The sequence below is a fragment of the Pteronotus mesoamericanus genome, unplaced genomic scaffold (assembly GCF_021234165.1).
Source record: "Pteronotus mesoamericanus isolate MK-2021 breed Mesoamerican mustached bat unplaced genomic scaffold, CSHL_Meso_final contig_52, whole genome shotgun sequence".
Classification (NCBI taxonomy): Eukaryota; Metazoa; Chordata; class Mammalia; order Chiroptera; family Mormoopidae; genus Pteronotus; species Pteronotus mesoamericanus.
Window position 1 is genome coordinate 8449613 of NW_026555189.1, and position 13950 is coordinate 8463562.

The 13950-nt window shown below is 44.4% G+C and overlaps 1 protein-coding gene across 1 annotated transcript in view; it reads right to left on the bottom strand.

The window, feature by feature from the left end:
* The window catches only part of HYDIN (HYDIN axonemal central pair apparatus protein), a 347593-nt gene that overhangs the window by 13996 nt on the left and 319647 nt on the right, over positions 1 to 13950 (bottom strand). The window contains exons 70-77 of the mRNA XM_054579213.1: positions 13390 to 13555; positions 10018 to 10165; positions 9368 to 9575; positions 8507 to 8728; positions 6863 to 7032; positions 4901 to 5099; positions 3043 to 3201; positions 331 to 608 (exon numbers count right to left, since the gene is read on the bottom strand). Of these exons, the coding sequence (XP_054435188.1) occupies positions 331 to 608; positions 3043 to 3201; positions 4901 to 5099; positions 6863 to 7032; positions 8507 to 8728; positions 9368 to 9575; positions 10018 to 10165; positions 13390 to 13555 (1550 nt within the window). The remainder of the gene's footprint in view (positions 1 to 330; positions 609 to 3042; positions 3202 to 4900; positions 5100 to 6862; positions 7033 to 8506; positions 8729 to 9367; positions 9576 to 10017; positions 10166 to 13389; positions 13556 to 13950) is intronic.

The following is a 13950-nucleotide window of genomic DNA, read 5'->3' on the forward strand; positions in this document are numbered from 1 at the left end:
CTTGTTAAATGCACGATTTTGGGAAAGTTACTTAACCTCTTTATACCTTAGTTATCTCATTTGTGAAATGGACCAGTCATAGCATTGGTCTCATAGAACTGTTGGATTAAATGAGAGGAGCCACATAAAGGGCATATAACAGGCACTGAGCAAATGTTCTCTATCATATTGGTTTTAGTAATCATGGGAGTAGGCTCACCCTGGAGAGGCCACCGCAGTCACTTTTTGAGGGAAGGAAGGAGATGTAAAAGGAAGGGGAAAGAGATAAAAAGCGGCCATGCTTGTAAAACAAATGTCTAAACGGATCCAGTGCTCTGCTCCAGCTCCTACCTTGCACCCACGTCGCCCGTGTTCAACATGAGGATGCGACGCGTGGCTTTCGTCTGAAACACGACTGGTCCAAAGGGAATGTGCTGCTGGTCCAGGGAGATCTCCAGGGCCTGGCAGCAGCCGCTGAGGAGAAAGAGGGGGCGCAGGAGCCCCATGCTTTCCATGAACACTTCCTCGGAGAAGGGCGGGACACGCTTCTTCGGGGCAAAGATGACTTCCAGCTTACGGACTTCTTTGGGCTTCAGAGTGATGTTGCGGAATGGTACCAAGGTGATGACCTGGGCAAGACGACAAGGAGGCTCAGCAGCTGGGGCCAGGGGTTTCAGAGGCTCCATTCCTGGAGGTCTTGCTGCTGGTGCCGCAGCAGCAGCCCAGGGGTCAAATCTCACTCCTGCTCTCTCTTACCACCTGTATCATCTTTGACAAGTTACTTAACTCATTCAGGTCATCTATATAAAACGTGTGGCACCTAATAGGCATTCAGTAAATGTTAATTCTCTTTCCAACCTCTTGCCAATAACCCCTACTGTCCGGTGGAGGAAACACAAACACTCAGCGCTCCCGGATTTTGGAGGAGCACTCCCCGGGCTCCCTACATCGCACTTTCCAGTATGCTGGTCACAGTGCAGGTCTCTGGGTCCTGCCCCACATGGACTGGATCAGTGTCCTTGGAGGAGCTTGGAACCTGTGTTTTCAAACGTGCTCTGGGTGACCCATGTATTCTAAAGTTGGAGAACCACTCTTGGAATTTCTACGGTCTTCTCTCGCCAGCTTTGTCCGGGTAAAGGCAATACAAAATTAGCTTTAAGGAAGCCACACCTTTTCAATCTTGAGCTCCTCTGGTACAGAGTTCTGAGCAGTCACCAGAAAGTAGCTGAGGCAGCAGCGGGTGAGATAAGGGGCTGAGGAGCTGCAGTAGCAATAGCTGGTCATCCTGGAGATTGCTTACAACACAATGACGTTGGGAGCCAACCCCTGGCTGAGGGTGTCTGCACAGGTCGCTCTGGCAGCTTGAGTTGAGTCCGATCAACCAGAGAGGCAGGAGGGGTATGGCCAAACTGTTAGGGGCCCTGACCCACTGGGACTGAGGACGTTCATTTGGATTAACGAAGAGTGGAAAGCAACAAGTCTGCCCTCTTTCTCCAAATGGCAAAGTGGGCAACATGGGGCCCTGGGCTGAGATACCCACTGGGTGTCTAGATTTGGCTGGCCTCTCCTAGTCAATTTTTCTGTATCCTGCACTTCCAGATGGTCCACAGTGTTCCTGTCACACTGAATCACATATGGCTTTCCAAAAGCACTGACTCTTTCCAGGCCGTATACCTATGCCTGCCAGAAACACCATCCCCAATCTGTATGCCTGGGAGTGCCTCTTCGCCCTGTAAAAAGCGCAGACCTCTCTCCGCTATGAGGCCTTCCGTGGCCCTCAGACCCCCTCTGAGCAGCCCCCTCCTGATACTATGGGAACGTAATCAGGCTTTGATGAGGTCATGAGAGACAGACCCTTGTGATGGGAGTGGAGACACCAGACAGCTCAGTCTTGCTTGCTCTCTGCTGTATGCACACCCAGCAAGAAGGTGGCCATCTCCAAGCCAGGAGGAGAGCCCTCACCAGAAATGGACCAGGCTGGCACTCTGATCTCAGACTGCCAGCTTCTAGAACTATGAGGAAATAAATGTCTTCTGTTTAAATCACCCAGGCTATGGTATTTTATTATGTCAGCCCAAGCTAAGATATATCTTTATATTTTGAGCACTTAGCACATATTTACTGAGTAAATAAACAAATGAATTGATGGAAGGGATGGATGAGTTCACCTTTGCAATGAAGCATACTTGGCCCGTTTTCAAGGGGCCATACGAATACTGATGACTGCGAGTTGGGGAGCAGGCAGCTGGCACTGGTAGCTTCTCCAATCAGGGAACGAGCATGTGTCTTTCACACAGCTGATGGGGGTGTAAAGAGGGCAGCCTTTCAGGGGCAGATTGGTGATGTGTATTGAGGCATACTCTCCTTTTTGACCCAACAAGCCCTCTCCTAGGACCCTGTCTTAAGCAGAGAGCCATGGATGCACACAAAGGTTTGGTCATGTTGTTTTACATTGTTGTTTCTAATATAAAGCATTAGAGACATTTGAAACGAGCAGAAATAGACAACCAGTTTCTCTACATAATGGAGGTAGAAATGAACTCATAGCACTGAGGGACATGGAAAATGTTTGCTATATTACTAGATGGTTTCCAAACAATATGAACATTGCCACTTAATTTTTGTAAAAAAAAAAAAAATTCACGGGGAAGAGTCTGGAAAGATAGGCACCAAAATGTTAAGTGATTATTTCTGGGTATGAAATTATGGGCAAAATTTCATGATTTTCTGTATTTTTCAAATGTCCTACAATGAGGATCTGTGTATGTTCACTAGCACCAGTGACGCCCATTTTCGAGTCCAACCCTCTTTCTGTTTTACTCTGTTGCATTTTAGAGGGATGTGGCCTCCCTAAACCTCGGTTTCCTTATATGTAAAATGAGAATAATAAGAGCGCTAACAATGGACTGTTTCTGGGAAGACAAACAGGTGGTGCCCAGAAAGCCGTGTGAATGTTTCCGCACGTTGAAGGTGCAGGAGAACTGTGAGCTGTCAGTGTTGTCAGCAAGGCCATTTACATCATCTGGAAGCACGAAGGGGCCACTGGGAGCCCCAAGCACCAACCTTAGGTTCCTGGAGTTCTGGAGTCGAGAACAGGACTGACTGGCTAAATGTGAGCTGGGCTTGGCTGTTGTTCATGATGGAAACTGTTTTTTTCACAACCTGTCCTGGCAGGACAGCTCCTAACTTCACGATTCTATTGGCTGGATCTAGGACTGAAATCTGTGGGACAAGAAGGGAGGGAGTGTTTGTCAGTTAATGAGAAAAATAAATATCACAGGCCTACCCTGATGAGCCACAGGTGGTCCCTCTCTTTCAGTGTCCTGCATTCTTCACATCTGATAAACATTCACTCGCCCACTAAACAACTCCATAATTACAACTGGGTTAAGAGATGTGAAGGAAAAGCTCAGAGCACCTGGAGAGCATATTACAGGGGCTGAGGTAGACTGGGGCTTTGAGAGCTGAAGGAAGGGTGGGGTGGAAGTGGGTCAGGGCGGGTGTGGGGTTGGACAGCTTCTGGGGAGGAGCCAGGCTTTGACTTGCAGGGAGTGCTCAGTCAAAGCCTGCAGGCTGGGAGGAAGGAGACTTGAGAAGATTAAGTTTGGAGGGATGGTCGGGGTGTAACCGGGAGCAAGTGGGATGCCAGTGAAGCACAGAGTGACCTAATCAAGTGTGTATTTTGTGAGAGAGCTCAGCTCAGTCCTCTGTGCGGATAGATGCACTGGAAGAGGGCATGAGGGAAAGCCTTGAGGTGCAAGAGATGATGGTGATTTGAACTAGAATGGGGTAGTCAAGGTGGAAAGGTAAATGCATTTCAAAGTCTTCATCTAAGGCACTGGACGCAATGCTGGCCTGGATCAGATGAAGGTCAGGCTGGGCCTTGCCCTCCAGGATGCACTGACCCACAATGAACAGTACCCACTGGTCACTGTCATTTAATCAGTCACTAAACCGCACTCTCTCCCTCCAACTATCTTTACATCCAGTCCACATGTTTCCATTTTGTCTAAAAAGTGAGTCTTCAGCACCAGTCTGTGAGCTCTTAGAAGTCAACGAACAAATTTAAGTCACCTCTAGATTTTCCCAAAGTACCTAATATATAATGGGTGTTGAATGAGGGAAAGAAAGAATGAACAAATGAATGAATCAATGACATCATAAGGGATGCTGCCATTGGCTTGGGCACAGACATACCAGGTGGCATTGTCCTGTTGCTCCTTTGGCTTGATAGGAAGGTAGCCAGGAACACACCCCTCCCATTTTCTCCTGGTTGCTGAAGTGCCCCATGCATTTCTGAGAATCTTGGAAGATCTTCAGTCTTCCAAAACATTTCATGAAATGCAAATGCTCCCACCAGACAGACACTTTAATGTTTAACAGATACTGGGAAGACAGGGATCAGCAGGAGGACTGGACCCTTCCCTTTCTACTAGGAGCGCGGTAAGGAATGCTGCTGTAAGGAAATCTAATGCTGGGACGTGTGGTTGGCTGGAGAATGTTAATCCCTGTGGTGTTAAGGAAATATGCTGTTCCATAACAGTAACATATCTGCATACATTGCTTAAAACAAATCTTGCCTCTTAAACCTGAAAATAAAACATGCCTTCATGTGGGAGAAAAGGACATGCTTGGGATCTTGCATCTGAGAGTCTCAATCTTTCCTAAGAAAGAATATTTCTCCACTGCCTGTGCTTACTTCCTATGTCCTTTGCTGGTAGTGAGGTTGGGTATTGAGTGATATCTGTCATTTACCTGAGTCTGATCTGACTACCCCTCAGCTGGGACTGTTGACCTCTGGCAGAGTGGCTTAGGGCCAGGAGGTGTGGAGAGGGGAGGCAGGGTGTGGGTTCAGGTGGGCCAGCGCGGCTGGGAAGGGCAAGGCAGGTGCCAATCTGAAGATCCCCCAAACTCCTCTTACCTTCATTTCGGTGCCTTTCCCTTTGATTTCAACTACTTGTTGTGAGAGCCCATTGATTTCAAAGGGGATGAGTTCTCGATAACTGATACTTTCTCGAGGATAAAAGGTGATTGGAATCTCCAGTGTCTTTCCTGGCTTTATCACATCAACACGGAAGTTCACCTCAAGGTAGGTGGTATTGGTGTACAAACAGTCTATGCTGGAGAAGATGAGGAGGAAGGTGTGTAAGCTCAGAGAAGGCCAACCCAGTGGGACTGGTTTGGTCTCCCTATCTCTTGGCGGCTGGTCCTGATGGACTTACTGCCCTGCTGTTCTACAGTCATAGCATTTAAGGCCTGAAAGGGACCCCAGTAACAATCCAGCCCACATTCTCCAGGGCAAAGTTGAGTTACCTCAAATCACATCCTGAGATCCCGGCAGAACCAGGCCTCAAGCTCAAAGTCCCATGGCCCTTTGCCCAGTGCTCTTCTCACTCTATTCATCCTGTTTCTTGATTATGCAGTTCATGCTTTGTACCTCTCATAAGAAGGAAGTGCTTCCTGGAGTAATTGGGTGGCTAAGACAGGAGTCTGTGTTCTGGGGTCAGACAGATAAGAGATTGGATCCAGGCTCTATCACTAACTAGCCATGTGACCTCAGAAAAGTTACTTAGCCCATCTGAGTCTTGGTTTCCTTATCTGTAAAAGGGGCTGGTGACAGCTATGATAAAAGGTTGTTGTGAGGATTAAATGAGATAAACTGACTAAAGCAGTCACTAAACAGTCCACAGAAGACACATGCCATAATGGTGAGCTGTTATTATCCTTATTAATTGCTCAACTACAAGGGATCTTCAAGGATCATGCCCACCTTACCCAACCTGTGTGTAGGAAGGCACCTAAACCTCTCCATTACAGTGTCTCCTTATCTGCCTTACAGTGCTTAGACAAGGAATACAGCTAGGCCAGTAAATAGAGCTTAATGCTGTAAACAAAGTAAGGCACATTAAGTTAAATCATGCAAGAAAGAGTGTAAGCAGAAACAATTTTTAATTAGTGACACTTTTATAACTTAATATTTACGAATAACCACCATCACCACCACCGAAACAGCATATAATAATCAAGCATTTCTTGTGTTCCAGGCACTGTTCTAAGTACTGTCTCTAGATGAACTAATTTAATCCTCCCAATAGCCCTAGAGGGGAGGTACTATTATTATCTCCTACTTTAGGCAGTAAGACAGAGGCACAAAAGGTTTCAAAAATTTGCCAAAGGTCATATACCTAGGGAAAAGCTCAGATTGGAACCTAGATCTGTGCTACCTAATGTGGCTGTTTAATGAAAATAAAGTAAAATGAAAATTCACCTCCTTAGTTACCCACATTTTAAGTGCTCCGCAGCCACAGGTCGCTATGTGTTGCCACATTGGGCAGTGCAGATCTATAACGCTTTTGTCATCAAAGTTCTATGGCATAGTACTAATCCAGAGAGCTTTGGATAAACATAGGTTCCTGGGCCAGTTTCTGGAGATTCTGTTTTGTTAGGTCTGTAATGGGGCCCAGAAACCTGGACTGGAACATTCTACACAGGATGGTGCAGAGAGAGTGGATCTGAATCAGAAGGCTTAGCCTCATTATAGAGCTACTATTTTCTGTAGGATCACTGGCCTGAGACATTAACTTTTTAACTCTCTAAACCTCAGTTTCCGTGTCTGTTGCATGGGGAAAATAAATGGAAGCCATCAAACCTGTCATCAGGTCTTTTGGCATTGCCCTCCTCAATCCAAGAAGAGGTTTTTTTAGCAGAGAAGCTCATGGCAATACAAGTATCAGTATTAGTAGTGGGGAAAGGAGACTCCGGATTCATGGCCGCCTGTGTTTGACTCATTCCCATGATCTGTTTTCGGCCATGGCCGAACTTCACTGCGTGAAAGCTGTAGGTCCCAGAAAGAGCTGCAGGAGGCTCTGGGAAGTCTGCTTACCTCATGGCCGTTTCCTCCTTGTTGGTGATGACCAGGGTTTGTTTGTATGGGGGCATCCCGGCTTGGTAAATGAAGCAGGTCCCAAAGTTGTGGCTGGTGAAGGAGAAATGGACAGCGGGGCTCACAGCACAACCTGAGATGCTGCATATAAAGGTTGGACCGTGGCTTATCTGTGGGGAGGGAATGGCAGGTGGAGAGCTGTTAGGAGAAGGGGGAGGAAAGGGCCCTTCAGCCCTCAGGTGCAGGAGGGAGGCAGTCAGGTGTTAAAAAACACAGGTCACAGGGTTCCAACTGCAGAGATTCTGTCTCATAATTTAGAAAAGCAAGGTGGGCTACTCTGCAATCAGACCCTATGTTGGCTCCTGCTTTGCTCCTGAAGCAGTCCTTCATCTTGAAGGCAGAGGTGTATGACAGAGACTTAGTAACTACCCAAAAATCGATTCCCAAGGCTTCCTTATTGGCAGGACTCGGATTAGTTGTCATTGTGTCCAGGTGAAAATATTTGATTTCCCATTTTCAAAACATTTTAAAACTTAAATGTATTGAGGTAACATTATGTAATAACATTATATAAATTTCAGGTGTACAACTTTATGACACCTGTGTATTCTATTGTGTTTCCCCACCTGAAGCTTAATCTCCTTTTGTCACCTTGTATTTGACTCCCTTTACCCTCTTCATCCTCTTCCCACCCCCTTCCCCTCTGGTAACCACCGTTCTGTTGTCTGTGTCTATAAGTGTATTTTTGTTTGTTTATATGTTTGTTTTGTTTGTTTGTTTATTGCTTTTTGTTTTAGATCCTGCATATGAGTGAAATCTTACAGTACCTAAGTGTCTTTCAGTGGATGATAGGGTAAAGAAGATGTGGTACATATGCACAAATGGAATACTACTCAGCCATAAAAAGATGAAATATTGCCATTTGCTACAACATGGATGGATCTTGAGTGTATTATGCTAAGTGAAATGGGTCAGGTGGAAAAGGACAAGAACCATATGATTTCCCATTCTTCCTTGCAGCTAATGGTGGCCATCATAGTTCTAGTCATCAGGATGTAAACAAAAGGTGTCCTATTTTGAATAAAGAGTCAAAGTCTTGTTGGGAAAGTATTTTGCCTTCAGGTTCTTCCCCTTATTTCTGTCCACTCTGGAGTGCAGACCTAGATAGGGCTGCAGGAGGGATTGTCATCTTGTGACCATGAGGTCAAAGGCCAATATGATAAGCCTGAAAGGGCTAAGAGTTCTGAAAAAATTGATTTTGATAGTTTTTGCTAGTCTTCTCATTGCTATAGAAGAGTAGCTTTTCAGAGGTCCTTCTCTGCCATCCCTGCTCACATCACAACTCTTTGGTTTTTCATTCAATAACTTATCTTAGACAATGTTGTACATATTCTTTCTCGCTCTCTACTTCCCATCTCTCTCTCTTATTTATTTTAATGGCTATATGATATACCAGTGCATAGATGCTCAGCTGCTTTTCAGTTGACACTTACTCACCAGGTACCTCGGTTGAGGCCATTAATAGAGACTATGGGACTATCTCCAACACACCCACTCTCCGGGGTGGAGAAGACCAGAAACTTGGAAGTACTCTTCCAAGACAGAATGCTATAAGTGGTGTTGGACAATGTTAGATGGTCTTACCTTTATTCTGAGTTCCACACCCTTCAGGACACATTTCTTAAATGGTTGGAAAGACAGGAAGGCAGGGGCACTCTGCCCCACATCCACAGTGCCATCAGTGGGTGAAAACTCCAGGTACTGCAGCAGGGCTTTGGGGCCAGAGAGCTCTACCTGAAAGTTGAAGTTGAACTTTCCAGTGTTGATAAAGGTGAATTCACACTGGACACATTCATTTAACTCCACCTGAGAGAGAGAGAACAGAGTGGTATGTTCAGTGAATGCAAACCATGGCTCACTCCTCTAGGATAAGGATATGTAACAATTTGGGGGAAAATATATTTTGGGAAATAGGAATGGAAGATGATGCTAGTGAATTGGGAACCATTAAATTGTGGCTGGAAATTTCAGCAAGACCTGCTAAGTATTGGGGCCTCCTCAAATCTGAAGAGTAAGATGGCAATGTAATTCTTAGGCCTCCCTTGGTAGCCAAGCATCCTTCCTATAGGTAGGTTTGTTTGTTTATTTGTTTATTTTCAGCACTTCTTCCCCCATCCCCCTCCATCCAGAATGCCCTGCACACTCTCATTCTGTGCTCCTCTCTCTCCCCTCCAAACCCCTCTGCCTGGCTCCCTTCCTGTATGTTTAGTACAAGCATTCTTCCCCTTTCCTACCATCTCTCCAACCCCTGAAAAATAAAATAAGAAAAGAGTTCACATCAAAACCATACACAGTCTGGGGAAGGAGCTGCTCCTGGTATGTTTCTGTCCTCTTGATCTCCCTGGCATTGAAAGCAGAGAGATTCAGCTAATAATCACTGGTACTCACTGCCTTTCCCAGCCAGGGTCAAAACCAAGGGAGAGCAAGGTCCTCTCATGCCTTTACCTCATAGAAGTTGACAATCGTAGTCTGATTGGGAGCCAAGAGAGTGACCAAGCCAGTCCTGTCTTTGCACTTGACCTCTGCATTCATAGTGTAGCCCTCAGCCTTGACATTTAAGGTCAAAGGGTGGGCTTTCTTTTTTACATTGCAGATCAAATTAAAGTTCACATCTCCTTCTTGCGTTGGTGTGAAAAAAATATCAATTGGTAACCTGGTTGGGGAAGAAGACAGCAGGTTAGCTGACTAGGCCCCCTCTTGAGACCTGCTAAAGAATATGAGCCCAATGAATTACCTGATACACTATGAGTAAAAGGCATTATAACTCCAAATTATGATGAATTTTGAAGGTTTTCCAGGCAAGGCAGGACATTGCTTTATGGATTCATGGATACAATAGGTAGCAAGGAAAAGAACATGTACAAGGTAAATATTGAAAACAAGGGCTTAAAATTCTCACTGCTCCACAGATCATCAGGGAAATGAACAGCAGGGAATAAGGAGGACAGAGATGGAATTGCTAACATGTAAATTTCAGAGTTGGAAGATATACTGTAAATGGGGCCCTCTAAGGGAAATGATTCTCCTGGCTGGCAGGCCTGGGACTCCTGCCGGACTGGGAGGGTGAAGTCCTGAGGGTCTTCCTATTTTCATACCTGGACAGAGGTGGGAGCCAGCCTTCGATGGGACATACGACCAGACTATCGCTGAAACCTTCCGAGTATCGGGAGTTGTCCTGGAAGGCAAAACTGAACCCCTGCTCCTCCCTGTTGATGATGTGCACGGTCTCTCTGGCTTCGCGGCCTGAGGAGGAAACACCAGCCCTCAGGGGAAGGCCTCAGGCCTGCTCCTGAAGTGTCTCAGCAGATACCACTCTGCAGGTGAGAGGAAGCCTGCAAAGACATTCTCCAGCTTCTCTCCTTCCCTTTTCCAAGTTCTTCAGCCTTGGGCTATCGCTCTTTCTTCCTTTAGCTCTACCTGTGACCCTCCTCGCTGGCAGGGATTCCAGCTCTCACTCTATAAAGTGACTCACTCCATCCAGTCCCTGCTCCTGCTAGGTGGCTCCTCTGCTCTCCTGGGATCCTGGGGACCCTGTTTTTCTTCCTTGTTTCTTCAGAACCAATGCCTTCCTGCTTTTGTTTACGGGGGCTTCACCTTCCCTGGCAGGCCCCTCAGCTCTGCTCGTATCTCTGTAAACCACCGTGACACTCTTTAAATTAGACCTTGAGTATGTCGTAAGGGTCCTGACAGGGCTCTGATGAATATATCCGCTATCACTATTTTGCTTTTTCTTATTTACCTTGTCTATTGTAGAGTATTTATTTTTTTGCACATGATCTTTCGAATCATTTTATTCAGTTCTCTCTCCACCCATGCAACTCTTTGGGATTAAGATTACCAGATTCAGCAAATAATTTTTTAGTATAATTATGTCCCAAGTATTGTATGGGGCATACTTATGCTGACATACTAAAATTTATTTGCTGTTATCTGAAATTCAAATTTAACTATGTGTCTGTATTTTACCTGGCAACTCTAGCTGGAATTCTAATTGAAACATGATTAAATTTGCATTTACTTTTGGCAGAATTGACAAATATTTGGATCTTGTTTGGGGATATTTTAATAAGATTTTATGGTTTTCTTATATAGGCCCTGTGCTTTTCTTATTCTGTTGGCCCTTAAATATTGTATAGGTTTTTGTCAATACTAAGTAGAATTTTTTGTTTCTGTTCCTAGGAGCTTACTGCTACAATAAAGAGAAACTATTGATTTTTGCATGCTTGTCTTGCATCCATCCACTTACTAAATTATCTTGTTGATTTAGTATTTGCTTTGGGGTTTTTTTTAGAGCCTCCTGAAGTACTCTATGTCTGAAGTAATCAGCCACAGCAAAATGAGATGGTTTTGTCTTTTTTTCCACAATGTTTATGCCAATTATTTAATTTTCTTGTTTTACTATATTTGCTAAAGTCCCTAAGAAAGTGTTCAGTAATAATGATGATAATGACCAGCCTTGCCTAATTCTTCATTTTAATTGATGTGATTTTGTGGTTTATAATGAGATAACATTTGCCTCTTGATTTTGGCTAACCTTCTTTATTCAAATGTTTTCTTCTATTCCTGTTTTCCTATTAGAGTTTTTGTTCAGAATGCCTGCTGAATTTCAGCAATGACTTTTGGTATGTATTAATATGATCATGTAGTTGTTCTTTCAACCGTTAATGTAATGATTATATTGAAATGCATGACCGTGGCCTTCTTAGATTAAGTTCTGTTTTTTTCTTGCTGTTATTATTCTTATGATATATTACTTACTTATTTTTGAAAGCCTTACTAAATACCATGATTTCCTCCTGCTTACTTATATGTATCAGTATAAGAAATGCATGGAAATATTACACATCAAATTGTCAACACTGGTTTTCTTTGATGGAAAGGGAAGGAGGAGATCGGATGGGTGGGGAGAGATTATTAATTTTTTCCTTATACAACACTACATTGGTTGCCTTATTATTTTTATAAGTAAAAATTTGAGTTACTAAAAAATCCTCTGGCTTTAGTTGTATTTTACACACACACACACACACACACACACACACAGACACACCAACACACACTTAACACATCCATGTGATAGATTCATAGGTTTATAAGGGACCTGGCAATCATTTCCATTATTTCTTTCAGGTCTCTGCTCAGATTTCATCTTCCCACTGCCAACTGGCATTCTTTATTCTCGCTAACCTGCTTTATTCTTTTCTAGAGCTTATCAACATCTGACATTGTATATATGAGGTCTGCCCAGAAAAAGTCCATTCATTGTTAATATAACTGAGAACGGTTTGTGCAACATCAATGTAACCTGGCAGCCAAGGAGATGGACTGGAATGCACATGCATGAATAATGATGACTTCACTGTACTAGTCAGTGGGGGCAGTAGACGCTGTTGAGTGAGCATGTGTACTGTGTGGCCATCGTGTTCAAAATGACTGAGCGAGTAGAGCATCTAATCTGTATCAGATTTTACATTGAGTTTAAACATTCCTTCTCGGAAACTACTGGGATGATTCAGAAGGCTGCAGCTATGGGCAACTGGTGATTGGCAGCTTCATCACGGCAGTGTGCCTGCTCATGCATCACATCTCGTACAGACATTTTTGGCAAAATGTCAAATCACACAGGTGACTCAGGCTCCCTATACCCCAGATTTGGTGCTCTGCAACTTCTGGCTTTTCCTAAAACTAAATCACCTTGGAAAGGAATGCGATTTCAGACCATAGATGAGATTCAGGAAAATATAATGGGGCAGCTAATGGCAACTGGGAGAATTGTGTGAGGTCCCAAGGTGCCTACTTTGAATGGGACTGAGGCATCATTCTCTTATGTACCATGTTTCTTGTATCTTCTTCAAAAAAATGTATCTATTTTTCATATTACATGGCTGATACCTACTGGACAGACCTCATATTTTGCTTTTTTATTTGTTTGTAGTCTGCTTTCTATTCCTAGAATATAACCATCATGAGGGTAGGAACTCTGGCTTTATCTATTGCACGCCCAGCTCAAAGAAGAGCGTCTAGGTCATTCAAGGGGCTTGATAATATTTGTTGAGACAAACAAATGTATGAAAGGATGGCAGAGAAATCCTGTGGCATACACCAAGATGCAAACAAACAGAGCCCATAATCTGGGGCACACATAAGAAGGATGGGCTGACATGAGGCTTTGGAAATGAAGATAGTCCAGGTCCTAATGGAATCTTTCAAGTAGGATGTGTAACAAGGCTCCTAAATTTCCTTTGGTTATTAGTGTATGGGTTTAGGAGATACTTGATGGAAATCGGATTGAGTGGTAAATATTTTGTGGCTTTGTGAACAGTGAGAAAGGTCCTCAGACACGCTTCTGGGGGGGCACTGGGAAAAGTCCCCACCCAAGTCTGCTCCTGCAGCTCATTGTTGGGTTGGTCCCCTTCCCTCCCCTATAGGTCACGTAACTCCAAATGTAAACCAACAGGCAGCCTTACCAATGAGGAGACAACTGAAGTTGAGGTGGGACTTGTCCAGGTTGATAAGAGGGTCAGAGGCTTTGCCTACCAGCAGGAAGGGGACTGTGATGTTGTGTTCAGGAATTAAGAAAGTCCAGAAAGCTTCTGTGATGTTCAGATGGAAAGGCGTGAACTGGAAGACAATCTATGAAGACAGTTTGGAACAGAGTGGTAAGAAGCACTTCTGTTTACTTACTCCATGTGCCCCTGGAGGCTTGTCAGCACTGGGGTTACTATGGCTGACATTACCAGGTCATCACTACCTTTCTGCCTTCTCTGAAGGGCATGTAAGTCTGGTTGTACCAGCAACATCAATGTCTGTTTGCCCCGTTTGCCCACAGTCTTTCTTAGGGGGTCTTCGCCATCATAGCCTCTATTAGCTGGACTGCCATATTTCACATCATGTCTTTGGATGCCATGTACAAATGGAGAGATTCAGATAGAAATTTGGAATTTTGACTTTTTCCCAAAAAGTTTGGGAGAGTTGGCAACCCTGGGCCCACTTGTCTGTGTGGTGGTCATTTCCAGAGAAGCACTGTG